Genomic DNA, 15,286 nt, shown 5'->3' on the forward strand with positions numbered 1-15,286 from the left:
TACCGGCAAGAGTATCAAATGAGGTTTGTACTGGATCTCGGATAGAGTGATGTGGACACAACTTGATACATGTTCCATGTTCCACCCTGGAACGCATGGTGCAGTCGGAGATAAGGAGGTACTGTACTATAGATACGAGGCAGGGGTAGGGGTGGGAGTGGGCTTGGGCGTCGGCGTGCGCTGAGCTGTGAGATGTCATCCTGCAGTGGAGATATGAGCAGATTTAGCATGGCGACTACCGATGTGGCTGAGTATTCAATTCAGGTTCAGATTTCGGTTTTGGTTAGAGTCGACCTGTTGAAACGAGAAGGCGTGGCAGGCCGAGGATAAGCATGCACATGCGCATGAGCATAAGCATATGGCGCCAGGGGTGAAATGAAATGAGATGAGACGAGACAACATAGGGGTTGTAGGCATGCTATGCTATTCAGTATATTCAGCACAAGGCTACTCAGTAGTAAGTACCATACAAATGAATATTCCACAGTCCAATGGTAGGTAGGTAAGGAAACGAACAGCTGTGTTTATCTCAAGGACAAACTCTTTGCATAAATTCCCAATGGTATAGAATCAAATCCAAATCCAAATCCAACACCACATGTACCAGTAAATAATCCCTGAATTCATTACATAGATGACGGGACCCAAAACCCCAAACCCAAAATAGAAAGAGATAGAGAAAAGGAAGATATGACCCAGATGCAAGATCAAATGAAGTAGAAGTCAAGTAGAAGTCAAGTAGAGAAAAGAAGAATAGAAAAGAAGAAAAGCAATCGCTCAAGGGGTATAAATCGCTGTGCACATCATAACCAGATATCGCCTTCTTCGCCATTGACCCATTGTGCCCACACAGCCTCATAAGCATCTTCAAGATCACGCACCCAACGCGCCGTATCAAAGAGCTTATTCTTATACCGCTCTCGGAACAGCATCTGTCTCAACTCGGCCAGTCGCCCGCGACCCTCGCCAGTAGAAGGATAATGCAGATCCATACAAAGCCGAATAGCCTTATTCTCATAATCCTCCACAGAGCAAGCAATCAGATCATCGCGGGCATGCTGGCCAGCCTCGGATTGAGGAAGGGCGCTGCTGAGAATACTGCTCGCCATGCGCGAGCACATCTTGTACTTGTAGCGTGGGAGGGTGAGCAGCGGGGTGCCGCTCCAGAGGACGTCGGTGGCTGTAGTGTGGGCGTTGCATTCGGGGGTATCAAGAAACAGGTCTAGGATCTTCGCTCGCGCGATGTGAGTGTTCTTTGGTGCGACGTCTGTGAAGATGATTCGGGAGGCGGTTTCTTCGCCGGCCCAGGCTTTGGCAATGTCGCGGAGGTTTTGCTCGCCTAGGTCTGGGAAGCGGAGGAGCCACAGAACGGCATTAGGGATGCGCGCTAGGATGCGCAGCCATGTTCGGAACGTTGTGGGTTCAATCTGGCGGTGGTTAGTTATGGTTGGGAGATGGGTGGGTATAGCGACATACCTTGTACAGCTGATTGAAGTTACCGAGGATGATGGTATCATCGCCCAAATTAGGGAACAGTTCCTTGCGCATCTTCCACCGCCGGGCTTGCTCTTCCTCCCAGGATACATGCTTCTCGCCGGCATCTGGGGCACTCTGCCGGTGATCACAGCAAAAGAAAGTATCACGGGTGAAGACGATCTTCTCCCCATACACCCAGTCCTCGAGCTCCTCGCCATTTTCTTCTTCCAGGAGACGTTCATCAATACGCGTCGCACGGCGTCCAGGGCTTAAAGTCTCAGGTGGGATGGAAAGAGTGTCGGCAAGAATGTAATCACACCACTCAGCACCAAGGGTGCCCGCAAAGCCCATGAATGACATGTGAATGGGTGCCGGGCGCGCTGCAAAGACCTCGTTGCGAGCACCTCGAGTGTAGCCGTTCAAATTTACCAGAATGTGGACGCCATCCTCGACAATCTGTTGGACCAGTCGGTCCACCGACCACCCACTTGCATCATGGAACACAGATGATTCCTTCTCGATCTGCTGTCGATGCACTGATTTGTCACTGGGGGTGGTAGCGTAGCAGTATGACCTAACTCGAGAGGGATTGTGTAGTCCAAAGACCGACTGCATCAAATGTGCAAGAGGATGGTTGTTAAAGTCAGACGACACATATCCAACACGAAGATACGGACTCGGCGGAGAAGGTGGCGGGAAGACTGTAGGAGGAAGCCACGGAAGTCGCAGAGTCGAAGTCGAAATGCGCAGACCATTTCGCTGGGAGATCTGACGTATTTGCTTGGCCGTCAAGGGACACGTGAATGTATGGAAAGGCAAGACTGTAGGAGCACTAGGGGCAGAAAGAGCGCCGGGGAGTTGAGGCCGACGGTACTTTGAAGCAGGGTAGTCTTTACCATAGACATAACGATCCTGGTACCATTGCCAGGTAAGGGATCGAATGGCTCGCTCGATAAGTCGAACAATGCGGGATCCTTCCCATTTCTGTCCAGCCCAAGACTGGAAGAGCTTCTTCAGAGAGCTTCGTTGACTGGAGGCGAAACGGCTGGAATCCAGTGCGGGAGCCAATTGTAGGCACAACTGCTCTGCGGTAGTTGTAGTCAACAAGCCACGGCCCCAGTATTCACCTTCTTTGAGTTGCCGATCGACAATGTCGACAACCCTCTTGATCCATCCAGATCCTGTATCGGTGCTAAGAGAATCCCGAAGCATTCCCTTCTCATCGACGTGCCAACGGTCGCAAAAACCACGAGTATTGGCGACACCACCGCGACCGACCCAGTTGCAGACGGAGTTCAAGGCATTTGCGAGTCCGCAAACCGCCTCAGCAAACTCGGGATTAACCTTGACGGCGCGTTTGTAGTATGAGATGGCATCATTGACCTTGCCAGCATCCTTTACCGCATTGGCCAGGTTTGCCAAGGCAATATCGAAATTACCGTCGCACTGAACAGCCTGCTCGTACATCTTGATAGCAGCTTGGAGCTGGCCGATATCCTTGAGCAGACTTCCGAGGTTGGTGTAAAGATGGGCATGTCGTGAATCAAGATGCAAACCATAATTATAGTATGCCAGGGCCAGAGATATCCCACTACCAGGGACCACACCAGGAATCTCGGGGTGCTGGCTCTCTCCGTTCGGTCGGACCAAGCCCCTGGCTGGTGGATTGTTATGAATACCAGCCAGCAAGATACCAACATTGTTAGCGGTAGATGGACTGGGTTGGAGAGAGAGGGAGAGATAGTAGAGGGCCAAAATATCCCGCACACCAGGCGCAGACCGAGGCGCTCCTGATGAGACATTGGACATGCCATCCTGGTAGATCTTCGCCAACGAGAGAAGAGAGTTGCTGGTAGTCGAAATGGCCGCATTGCGAGCCATACCTTCGGCCACAAACTGAAGCCCAGGCGGCATGCCACCAGCTTGGAAAACAAGCTTGGCGGTTTTCAATGCTCGGTCGGGATAAAGGAGAATGCTTTCCTTGGACTCATGCTCGGTTTGAGGATATCCACTGGGGCCACCAGAGAACGCCGCAAAGATCTGCTTGATAATGCTTTGGATACCATGGCGTCTTCGACCAGCAGCGATGAGAACTGCATCTTCGAACGCAGACGCAGCACCGGCATTATCACTGAGAGCATAGAGCATGTTTCCTTTGGCGTGGATCAAAGCAAGCATTCGTCCATTATCCGAACCAGGGATTGCATATCCACTACTTGCGAAACCAATAGGCTTAGCATCTGGCGAGCCAGGTTCCAAGCCCTGGACGCGTCCCATGTCATCGTCGTATTCGAACGATGCTTTATCAAACATGCAGACATCAGACACGTTGCTCTCGGCATCACTTTCAGGCTCACTGGCGTGTTCGTCCGTCTTGAAGCAATCGCCATCCTTGGGGTGACGAAGGGAGCTCTGAACGAAGTCAATAATATTGACAGCTTCCTTGCCTCGGTGACTGCTGCACAGTAATCCGATCAAATGTTCGACGGCTTCAAAGAAGCTCGGGCGCAACTTCACAGCCCGCAACCAGTTTTGCAGGGCTTCTTCTCGTTGATCAAGTGCCAAAAGGGTTGCGGCGAGATTGGAGATCGCTTCTACGTGTCTGCCATCTGTTAATATTGATTGTCAATCAAATCGTTGATGTACTCACGTTGAGTCGCGGGCGATGATTCTAGAGTACCATCGCGTGGCTTTGTGATAGTCACCCAAGCCATATGCTAGACAGCCTCCAAGGAGCATCCCGTCGATCCACTCCCATCGGCTCTCTGCACATAAATGAGATAGCATGTCCAGGGCCGATACGGCATTGGATCCCGGGGATCCTTCGTTGAAGAGAGAGCCTGTGGCTCGAGTGAATGGAGATACACCTGTGGGACGACCAGTGTCTCGCAATCCGAGCATTTGAGTATCGGAACCTCTGTTGTGGGCGAATTGATTCAAGGATGGGCGTCGACTGTGGACACGGGGTATCGGTATTTGCTGCGCACCATGCGGTCTGGCGTTGCCCATGGCATGCAGTTTCTGTCGTTGAAGATCATATTGACTGGCAGGGTAACTATTATGACGGGTTAGATCTGGGGGAGTAGGATGAGAGAAATCGAGGCCGGGTTGGCGAGGAGGTTTAGGGTAAATGACAGGTTTCTGGAATCGGGGGTGAGAATCCGCAGTGCCGTTGGAGATGCTGTTGCGGCGGGCCTGGTGAATGTTTGCAAGGAGATCGACATAAACACCATGAGCCCAAGACAGGACCTTCTCTTTGAATTCCACATTGGCCGCTACAGCGGGCCCTGGCTGTTGGAATCTGTGAGTCGGCGGGCGATTGTTCCAGGTGATAGGATCGTTCAGAGGCTGCGGCGCTTGCGGTGGATATGCTGATACAGGTCGGTTGACACGGGCGTGGAATGGTAGTTGATCGGAGTGGCGTGGAGGGAAGTGGGTTTTCATGAGAGGGTCCTGGGGTAATCCAGGCATAGATTGACCCCATCCAAGTCCTGGATCTGCACGGCTGCCCAGGGGCACCTGGGGTTGGTTAAATACAGGCTGGTTCAGGTCATAGAAAAGCTGTCCCGTAGGGCTCAGCTGCTTTGCAAAGGGAGTCGGAGATTCGTAACGCGCATCACGGAAGGCAGCAGGACGGTATGGGATATAGACCCCATCCGGCCAGTACGGTCCATAGGGACCACTGCCCGCCGAAGCGGTTGGTCCTAGACATGACTGCAGGGTTGCCGGGAGGACTGTGGGCACGTATGCCCCGTTCTGTAGGAGTATGCGCTGATTTCCATGCAAAGGTAGACTCTGATTTAAGACCGAGTCCACCCCTGGAGGATAGTTGACCGGACGAACCCAACTAGTTCCGTTCGCATCCTGGATGACTTCGCCAGGTATCGCATTGCCGTCATTTTTGAAGACCGGTGGAAAGTTCATATTTTTGGTGGCAGATTGGTCCAGCATTGGTTGCCAAGTTTCGGGCTGCATCCCAGCCTGGGATAGAAATTGGCCCGGTTCCATCGGTGAGACCAAGATGTGCTTGGATGCTGGCTGGATGGTGGTATCGCCCGGGGTCCCATCGTACCCCGCGGCTAGAGTTCCGTTGGGAGTCTTCCGTCGCAGGGCATGTTCCCCCAGGTTTCCGGTGGAGTTGGAGCCTGAAGCATCGCGGGAATCGAGACGTTGCACCGGGTGGGGGAGCTGGAGGCGCGATCGCGAGACCGCGTTCAAGAAAGGTTTGGAGGGGTCGTTGTGAAAGGGGAGATTATCGCTTGCATCGTACATGGGCTGAGAGCCATCGTGAGTCGCAAAGTGGTGTGTGCGGTGATGCGGTTGGACCGTGGGGAAAGGCGCGACGGTTGGAATCATCTTCACGGTCTTGTGAGGGAGGGACCTCGAGGCCGAGGGCACAGCCAAAGACTTAACACGTCAAACTGGACATTTAACTATCATCCTTGAAGCGTTTCCGATGCCTCATTATGTGATGCCAGAACTGAAGTTGAGAGGCAGCTTTCACGTCATTTGATAAGGACAGGTGGGAAAGGGAAAGACGCAAGGGAGACAGAATGTCCAGCTGCCGCAGTACAAAATAGTCCAATAATCGGCGATCTTGGCGAAAATTGCACAGGGGATAATGAAGGAGGATCAAGGTGAGAGAGGTGAAGAAGAAAAGATCAAAGTTGAAGCTGAAAACGCAGTGGGTTCGGGTGGGGGGTGAGAGTCGAGGTAAATTAATAGTGCGATAGAATAGATAGAATAGTATTTTTAAACCGTGTTGAGAGCCAATATAGTATCTACCGAGTACTACCTATATAACGTACTATTCACTCTGGAACATCTAGCTACTCTCGCCATAGCCAGAGCCAGAGCCATACTGTAGCCATCACCATCACCATCACCATCACCATCACCTAACTCGACCCACACGCAACGGCCTCTCTGGCCATCCAGACGCCCTTGTGGATCATTTGGATCCATAAGGCCCCGCCGATAATCGAGTGCCCGTTCCTTTTGTCTACTTGTACAGAGTCTGTAGCTTAGTATTTGGTTATATCTTGCTTAGATTCTAACTATACAAATTACGCTTTACTTCACTGCTCTCTTTTTACTCCCTCCCTCCCTCCAACTCAAGTATATAATATAAGTAATCGCTCAATTCATCCCCCTGCTCATGCACCTCTGATCTTTTCCTAAACCGGTTGGATTCTGGGGTTAGCCAGGGAGGGCTATTTTCCCCTTTGATTCGTACAATCTGGAGACCTGGACTTTAACTATCGCAGATCCTCATATGAGAGTCCACATGTCTCTTGAATGTACGGTCGCAAGTCACCGCAAATGCCAGTCGAGATTGGCACCCTCCTTCGCATCCTTGGCCTGCACGACGTTCCTGTGGGGATGCGAGTCGGGTAGTACAAGATCAAACCAGAATAGTAAAAATCATAGCGTAGTTCTTAAGAGACATACAGTACTCGTGTATACTAGAGTCAGAACAAAGAGACACCGACACAGAGACACAGATATCCCACACGATATTCCCCGGCCCCAATTCGTCCCAGTTAGCCCAAGGCACTTGTTCCATGGCTCAATAGACTGCACCAAACAAAATGGAGAAAACACGAAAATCAAGCGATCAGCGCTCCACATGTGGATGAGCACGAACATCGTCTTATCAGGGGCTGATCCCCGGTGGAGTAGGCAAAATATATAAAATTACACGTCTCACACCGGTGAGCCACGTATGTCCAGAGTACGGTGCATGTAAAATAGGATTTGAATAAATACGACAACAGATAGCATTAAGGAGATTATTATTGGTAGGGACGTGGTCGAGGCTTTTCGTGGTTGTTTGGCTGTTTCAGATTCCAAGTTATTAGGTCAATATATATAATCACGGAGTATAATTGTACATCTACTCCGTCCCTCTACAGTACCTACAAGTACAATATTCGAGATGACTGGGATATTTCCAGTCAAACTACAGACACCTGATCAATTGATGTACACATCGGCATCTCTATATCAACCACATAAATAACTACAGATGTACTTATGCATCCCGACCAGACTTTACACTATCGAGATCCCTTACCGACCACTCCCACATACCTTCGATACTTGTTTGACCGTCTTTTGATTGTGCTTGTCACTCTATCATGGCCCAAGGCCTGCAAATAGAAACCGTTGGGTGCGGCAGTGCCGGGCGCAGCCCTGCTGATGCATATGCAGCTAATGCAGCTAAATCCATGGGTTGAGCCCAGCTCAGGCTCAGGATTACTCAGTAGACGCTGACACGATCATGTGACCCAATCACGTGAACAATCGCCAAGACATACTGACCAAGCACCCTATCTCAGCTACCGGATGCACTGACATCATGTGATTGGCTTTGGGAAATATAGGCAAGATTGTCTACTGTTGGCGAATTCAGCCGAGTCACGAAAATCGGCAAGGTAATCAATTTCAGGTAATTGATGGATCACCTACATGTACTGTAACAACAAGTGATATGCCAATTATCATCCCTGTACCCCAGGACATGTACATGTGAAAGACCGCCCGCTTCATTTGGATCTTAGTACTTAACTTCGTACATCGAGACATTGAGAGGTCATCATAATATCTAGAGGGTATCCTTACTCGTTCGTTTGTTGTATTCAGCTGCATTGGCTGTTAGTAGTGGATACTGACTAACTGTAAGCTACCTATTGCATAGAATAGAGCTTCAGAAGAAAGGCAATATGCGCTACATATTTACTTTTACCTGGCAATTTAAACATTCTAGATGTAGAACTTCTCTTCGACTAAGGCTAATTAACTGATTTCGTTTGTTTCGGATGCCCTCGCCAAAACAAAGGCCGCCCCGGTGTGGGGAGCACATGGGGGAGGCGACGAGAGAATATGGGACAAGGGACAAAATATCTCTCGGGTTACCCGAGCCTTCGTAATTTCCATTGACTTATTGAATGTGGGAGCTGATGAACCCTTCATGGACGATCAAACCCCAAGATTGGGACCCCGCGTACCCGGTCTATGCAGTATGATGTGATACTCAGCCATCTCGGTAAAAGTTCCAGCACTCAGTTTCCAGCCCCAACAGCAGGGAAATGAATCAAAAGAAGGGCGACCCGTATTTTTGACCCCATTCAACAGCTGAAAGGCATCGGCAAATCTCCCAGCCGCTACTGTGGAGATCAGTTTATGATTTCATTGTTCATGGGTTTATACCGGACCCACCGCATCTGTGGAATATCATCGAGACAAGGAGACCTCGAATATAGACTTAAGTAGAACCAAAGGACCGGACTGAAAATCATGTTGGCGAGTACAGGCCATAATGGCCACCCATACGTCTCATCTGACGGACAATTGGGGTTAAGCCTTTGTCCTTGAACGGCAACTATGCTGCTGCCGAGTGGAGGCAGCTGAGATCTGCCTGCATAACTGCGGGACTTCTCTGGAGCTGTACCGATGTAGTAGTCCATAACATCATATCTATAGCATAGAAAAGTTGCTGTGTCCACTTTTGGCGACCCGAGAGGTTCAATGATGCCGTAGGAACAACGACTGTATAAAGTTGACCAATTATCTCGCCCTGCCTTTGCGAAACATCCAAACCTTGCACCCATCGTCGCATTACGTTTTCATCCTAGCCGCCATTATGTCCAATGCAGAACAGTCTCGACAGTATATGCGTCTCTTCCAAGGCCGGGCCGCGAGGGAAATTACCTCTATAGACCCTTGAAAGACGAGGATTTGCATCCCGCAACAGTTGGCTATTTCGATGATCAAAATGACTGGATCGAAATCACCGATTTGTCCAGCCCAGAGAGATTGCAGAAGGGGGGATGGACGCCATTTGGTCGCGAACTATCATCTCTATCTCACGATGTGGCAGACTGGAAAACTAGATCCTCCTCAAGCCTATCAGAATAAAACTTCCGCAGCAAAGCGGGTGCATCTGCTGCAGCAAGCGGAGCCCCCAGTCGAGGCTTCCGGTGAAGTGAAATACAAGACAGGCTTGGAAGGGAAAGCAGCTCTCGTTTGCGACGGTTGAGTCAAGATGGAAAAATACAAGAGGGATTTCCGCGTTGGGGGGGGGGGAGGGAGGCAAGGAATGGATTCACGAGAACGCAGAGAAACTCTTCGCAAAATACAAAGATGCTGCCAAAGAGTATGGAATCTGGGCTATCCAGGCTGTCTGGATCACGGATGCCTGCGCCATCACGATGAGCAGTGGTAACAACCGCGACGTCGACGTCGCACTCGATGTGGGTGCAACTGGGTTCGGGAAGGTTGGTGGTGGAAGAGCACTTGTCGAAAAGCTCGATAGTGAAAGGTGGACGGCATACAAGTCTGAATCAGTAAGTTCACAAAGCTCTCATTTACATTGCAATGCTAATGAATTTCCACTGTATAGGACAGAAAGGGACGTGTTGTCTCCTTCAGCGGATTCAAATTCAAGCCTCACAAATTTACCAAGTTCTTCAGAAACTCAGTGAGTATTTACAATATCTACAATGCCCACAGACGAACATGTCATCTAACAGAATGTAGCCTTTCAAGGAAGTGGCCGCAGCGTCGACGGCCCTACGGCCCATCAAGCCATCCACAACGAAGAGGGAAGACTTAGAGGGGTTGAGAAAGTCAAGCGTGTCATGGCTGACGATGGGTTCTATGATATTGTAAAGACAGGCGCAGAGGAGGCAGAGGGAAAGGCAAAGGAGGAGGAGGAGGAGGAGGAGGAGAAGGAGGAGGAGGAGGAGGAGGAGGAGGAGGAGGAGGAGGAGGAGGTCCCAGAAGGAGAGGGTTTCCCCTGAAAATTCGACGAAATTAAGTGTGAGGGCATGACGGAGGAGAATATTGAGGAAGAGAGGCAGTAGAAGGAGGAACAGGTAGTGAAGATGATATGGGAGAGGCTGGAGAAGTGGGCGAAATTCTGGGATGAGACGGAGGCTATGAACGAGGAACTGCAACGAGAGTATGAGGCGGAGGCGCAGGATGGCCAGTAGCATTTGAGGGACGTCTATAGGATTCATCTGAATAAATGTAGAGACACGAACCAGGTCAGAATAACGTTATGAATGTAGTGTACCACAACGCTACACACGAGGATTCGCAAGTAAGATAGCCTTTAGGGGAGAGGTACAGCATGAAAAGATCTGCAAATTTGGATTTTCTGAACCAGGTGGTATTTCATTTATTTTCTTGAATTAAGCATCACATCCTGTCCAGGAGTCAAGATCTGTCGAGATGTCTATTGACTACGCCTACGAAAGCAAGTATCTTGCATCTTTACGAGATGTAGACCCGTATGATGGATCACTGCACCCACGGAGCGTACTCCAAGTGTACCGCGATGAGTAATGGGACCGAATTCAATCTTCCCCACTTAAAATAAGCCACATACCACGTCGTGATATGATCAAACTCCGTAGAGAGAGAACGGTAAGGGCCAGAGTGTTGTGGGGGTTTCCATCAAAGGAGACTGTCGGCGAAGCCGGGCAGCCTTCCACCATTCTCATCGCGTAGGAGCAAGCAAGAGAATCATGAAAGGAGAACGAGAAAAAGCACAGGAAGAAAGAGAAATACAACTGGAAGAACAAGCAGCGAGCTGATTCCATTTGTCCAATTGAACACTCGCGAGAGAATTAAGAAAAGGTATCAAAGTCATGACTCATGAACATTTTTGGTTTGGGTTGAGAAACCATTCGTATTCTGCAACTAGCATCTCATCATTAAGAAATGCACGCCTTAGAAATCAGATAGGTCACCTCTTTTTTTGACACTCGGGAGCGAAAGAATTTATTCCTCGGGAACTAGAAACTATTAGCATTGTCTCAAGCTGTACACGGTCGAGTCAACTCACTGTCAATCTCGCCAGCCTTGACGTCGTCGGACACATCCTTGGGGCTGCGGCCGTCGACCTGGCAGCCGACGGAGAAGGCAGTACCGAGGATCTCGAGGACGGTGCCGCGGAGTTCCTTAGCCATGGAGCGCTCGCGCATGACGCGGGCCATGTCGATGATCTCGTCGAGAGGGACGGACTTGGAGTGCTTGATGTTCTTCTCCTTCTTGCGGTCACGAGGAGGCTCCTTGAGGGCCTTGATAACCAGGGAAGAGGCGGAGGGAACAACGGAGACGGCGGCCTGACGGTTCTGGATGGTCAAGCGAACGGTGACACGGATACCCTTCCAGTCGCCAGTGTTCTTGGCGATATCTTCACCAATCTTCTTGGGAGACAGACCGAGGGGACCGATCTTGGGGGCCAGAGCGGACTGGGCACCGACCTCACCACCAGTCACACGGAGGTGACTATGGAAAAAATTGTTAGTATTTTGAACAGTGAAATTGCGAAAAGAGAATTTTTGACTTACATGATCTTCACCTCATTGGGGTCGAACTTGGGAGCTAAACCACGAGGATATGTTAGTCGCCATTATGCAGAAACCCAAGTTGATGATACTTACGCATGGCGAGTGCGAAAGGTAGTCGATCTTCCTTGGTTGTCGAAGAGGATGGTTACAGAAGAGAAGGGGGAAGAGCGCGAGAAATTGACTTGAAGGCTCGGCGTGCTAGCGGGACCCACCCGACCGACCAACTAAGCGAGTGACCCAATTGGGCAATCAGGGTATGCCCTGACCACGTGACCTACACGCAGAGCTGTTTGCCCCTTTGGGTACTCTGTATCTAGTGGAGACGCTACTACGGACCTCGGGACTCGGGAGCGACCATACAATTCTTACAAAGCTCAAGGTTGAACACAATTCCTTTGTCATGGTATCAATCCATTCAATCTACTATATTGCGTCAAAGGAATCAAATCACCGCTAAAGATACACAAGACCCGAGGGTCGACGACCGCCCTTTGCTCTCATGGCCATGTTCTCATCACACTTAGCTGGTTCCGGAAACAGCAAGCCTAGGAAATGTTAGCAGAGATCCACATAAGCTATAAAGGGGCCGCTTACTTCATCAGGTGGTCCATAAATGTCTGCAGGGACACATCGTCAGTGAAGATGGTCTGAGACGAAACACCCCCACCGTATCCACCCGTGGTGTGGGTAGTCGACGGGTTCAGCTTAGACAGCAAGAAACGGGCTTGAGAGCCACCGGCATCACACACGATGAAACGGGGCAGAGGGAATCGGTCGGCAATAAGATCCTGTAAGCCATGAGTTAGTAAAATAATACATAAGTTTCGGAGAGGCGAAACGAACCCTAGCGTCCTCCTTAGGCTGCTCAAGGAGCACCTTGAGGTTTTCGTATCCTTCCTGGTCCTGGTAACCCGCTTTCCTCCATTCGGCAATGGTCTCACCGTGGAAAATGAGGATGTGGAAGAAGGTATCGAGGAGAAGAATGTGTGCGGGCTGGATAGAAGCGGAGTCCAGAAGCACGGGTTGAGCACCCTCAACCTCCAGGGAGTATGAGTCGAGGGTAGGCTGGATCATGACAAGAGAGTCGCCAGCATCCTCGTGGTTCAGGACATGACGGTAGAAAGCTGTCTCATCAGGGGAGTTGTTGAACACCTGCAAGAACTGGCTTCGGCGAAGATGGAACATGAACTGAGGGTAGAGCGTGAAGTTCTTTTCCAATCGGAATGATGTCGGGTCATCCTTGCGGTAGTCGGCAAAGCGAGAGCAGAGTCTGATCAACATGCGGTCAACCCAGCGCAAAACATCAGGACCGTCATCAACCTCCGCCTTGAAGACTGCGATACGGGCCATGAGAACAGCAGCAGCCTCCTGGTCGAAGGACTGTGCGAGGGTTGGGTCGCCAGCAGGCCCACTCAGAGGACGGGCAGTGGTGGTCACTCGCAGGTGGTAGTGGCCAGAAGAGTGCTGGTAGTATGTCAAGAACTGCATCATACCGCGTTGAGGACCAGGCTGCACAGCAGCAGGACCGCCCTGGTTGGCAATCTCGAAGTAAACGCCATAGCTGGAAGAGGGGTCGATTCCACACATCTTCCATGCGCATGTGTTACCGATACCACATTCTGTCTCGCCAACAGAGCTGGACTTCTTGTTGAGGGAAATGGCGTGACCGATAAGACCAGTGACCTTGAGCTCCTTGGTTGTAAGAACCTCGAGAGACGCGTTGAAGCCCATCAAGAGGTTGTCGTTGGCATCCTTGTCGAACACGCGCACGAATGACTGCTTGAATTGTGAAGATGTGAAGCTGTCGGTGAGAAGCATGTGACCTCCGGTATAGTTGGAGAGGTTCTTCATTTCCAAGAGACCAACTTGATCGAGACATCCGGCAAAGATATCGACAATGTGGCCATTGTTAGCAGCTCGCTTGGCAAGCGCGTCATAGAACTATACTGAATTAGCAGGAAACCAGACAGACTGGCGCATTCGAAGCATACCTTAACAGCCTTCTTGTAGTACTTGATGTTGTCCCGGTCAATATCGTGGTGAGAGCGAATGGGCTCCTTCAGCTCAGGCGAAACAACGTGACCAGGGCCTTCAGTGGCAGCACCGCTGGTGAAAGCCATAATGCGGGCTCCGGCATTCTGGAAAGAAGTCTCAAGTAGACCAACGGCGACGCTCAGGGCAACACCAGTACAGCGCAAGGGACGCTTGTCGTTGGCCACGGGCCAGGGATCACGCTGCAATTGCTCGAGAACATTGGTGATCTGGAATTCAGCCTGCTGGACGGGCATCAGGAAGCGGGCAGCCGGGCCGAGGGGAGGACGGGCGGGTTGCTGCTGAGGAACACCAGGGCGCACGCCACCGGCCAAGCCCAGCATCTCCTGAACTTGCTTTGCAGTGTATTCCTTGCTGCCTCGGAAAACGTATGACTTGGCGCATTCAGTGTAACCGAGCTCGTGAACTTGGGCCTAGAAAAAGATCAATAAAATGCCATATTCCATGTAAAGATTGTTGTCCTACCATGGTGCCGAAAGTAATCAGACCAACCAGCGCATTGGGCGGGAGAAGAGATAAGCTCATGATGAGCGAGTCCTTCACAGCCTGCAGGCTGTCATCTTCCTGGCAGGTGTCGACGACAAAGACGAAGATCGGGGGAGCGGGGGCTGGCCGTGCCAATTGGTACTCGATAGTTGTGCTCTGCGGGTGGAGTTCGGGGGGTATCGTGTTCTCTGTGATATCCTTGTAGTGCGGGGGAAGAGGATTGCGAGAGAGACAGAAAGGACAGATCCAGATTCGCGCGCGAACATCAACAGTGCTAGCCCAAGGTCAGTTCCTATCCAATCCGGGGTAATGGCTTTCACATACGCATATGGGTTCAGCACAGCTCGGCAGGGCTGCTTGCAAGTGACGGGCTCATATTGGAGCAACGGGTTATCGGGCTTCTCCTTCAACGGTGTGTACACGGCGGCAATAGGAACGACCAGGCGGGACGCTTCCTATATCAAGTCTTAGTGGATGATGCGGTGTAGGTCAAGGGCCGATATCACGAACCATACGAGTGCTCGGGAAGGTGTTCCAGCTGAGTCTGATTCCATCGCGGTCCTCGACATCACTCCATTGATCCTTCAGCGCCTCGAAATCCATGTTGTCGGTAGATGTTCCGGATCTCGGTGTGTTGATCAAGAAGAGGGGGGCGGGTGAGAAGTCGCAAAGAAAGGGGAACTTCGGATATAAGGGTCTACTCCAAGAAAAAAAGTAAGAGCACCACCCGGAGCATAATCTACCAGAAAGAAAAGCAAGAACCCCGGAAATAGCTTGGGATTGGATTGAAGTGGAGGAGTATGTTGTGTGAAGGTACGGCAGTAAGGCCAGGTTGCAGCACAATGGGTCTCTACCGTCCACCGGAGCAAAACATTCCTTAAAAACTCGGCGGGCCGCTGATCCATTTCTCT

General features: G+C 50.8%; 4 protein-coding genes across 4 annotated transcripts; 1 reads left to right on the forward strand and 3 right to left on the reverse strand.

The window, feature by feature from the left end:
• Positions 1-803: 803 nt before the first annotated feature.
• On the reverse strand, positions 804-5,832 carry N7508_004049 (uncharacterized protein; the record flags this gene model as incomplete). Its single annotated transcript, XM_058462115.1, has 3 exons — positions 804-1,427; positions 1,477-4,078; positions 4,127-5,832. 3 exons carry the CDS (start codon positions 5,830-5,832, stop codon positions 804-806), a joined length of 4,932 nt encoding a protein of 1,643 aa, XP_058320740.1.
• Positions 5,833-9,349: 3,517 nt separating this feature from the next.
• N7508_004050 (uncharacterized protein) lies at positions 9,350-10,280 on the forward strand (the record flags this gene model as incomplete). Its single annotated transcript, XM_058462116.1, is given in 4 exon segments — positions 9,350-9,463; positions 9,480-9,824; positions 9,881-9,958; positions 10,011-10,280. The coding sequence occupies 4 exon segments, from the start codon at positions 9,350-9,352 to the stop codon at positions 10,278-10,280; spliced, it is 807 nt and encodes a 268-aa protein (XP_058320741.1).
• A 985-nt stretch (positions 10,281-11,265) lies between these two features.
• N7508_004051 (60S ribosomal protein uL11) lies at positions 11,266-11,934 on the reverse strand (the record flags this gene model as incomplete). The annotated part of the gene is made up of 4 exons (XM_058462117.1): positions 11,266-11,279; positions 11,330-11,775; positions 11,838-11,871; positions 11,931-11,934. The coding sequence occupies 4 exons, from the start codon at positions 11,932-11,934 to the stop codon at positions 11,266-11,268; spliced, it is 498 nt and encodes a 165-aa protein (XP_058320742.1).
• Positions 11,935-12,357: 423 nt separating this feature from the next.
• On the reverse strand, positions 12,358-14,978 carry sec23 (GTPase-activating protein SEC23; the record flags this gene model as incomplete). Its single annotated transcript, XM_058462118.1, has 7 exons — positions 12,358-12,382; positions 12,432-12,625; positions 12,681-13,778; positions 13,829-14,302; positions 14,355-14,649; positions 14,700-14,830; positions 14,886-14,978. 7 exons carry the CDS (start codon positions 14,976-14,978, stop codon positions 12,358-12,360), a joined length of 2,310 nt encoding a protein of 769 aa, XP_058320743.1.
• Positions 14,979-15,286: the final 308 nt, after the last annotated feature.

This window comes from Penicillium antarcticum (assembly GCF_028974205.1).
Source record: "Penicillium antarcticum strain IBT 31339 chromosome Unknown utg000004l_segment0_segment0, whole genome shotgun sequence".
NCBI lineage: Eukaryota > Fungi > Ascomycota > Eurotiomycetes > Eurotiales > Aspergillaceae > Penicillium > Penicillium antarcticum.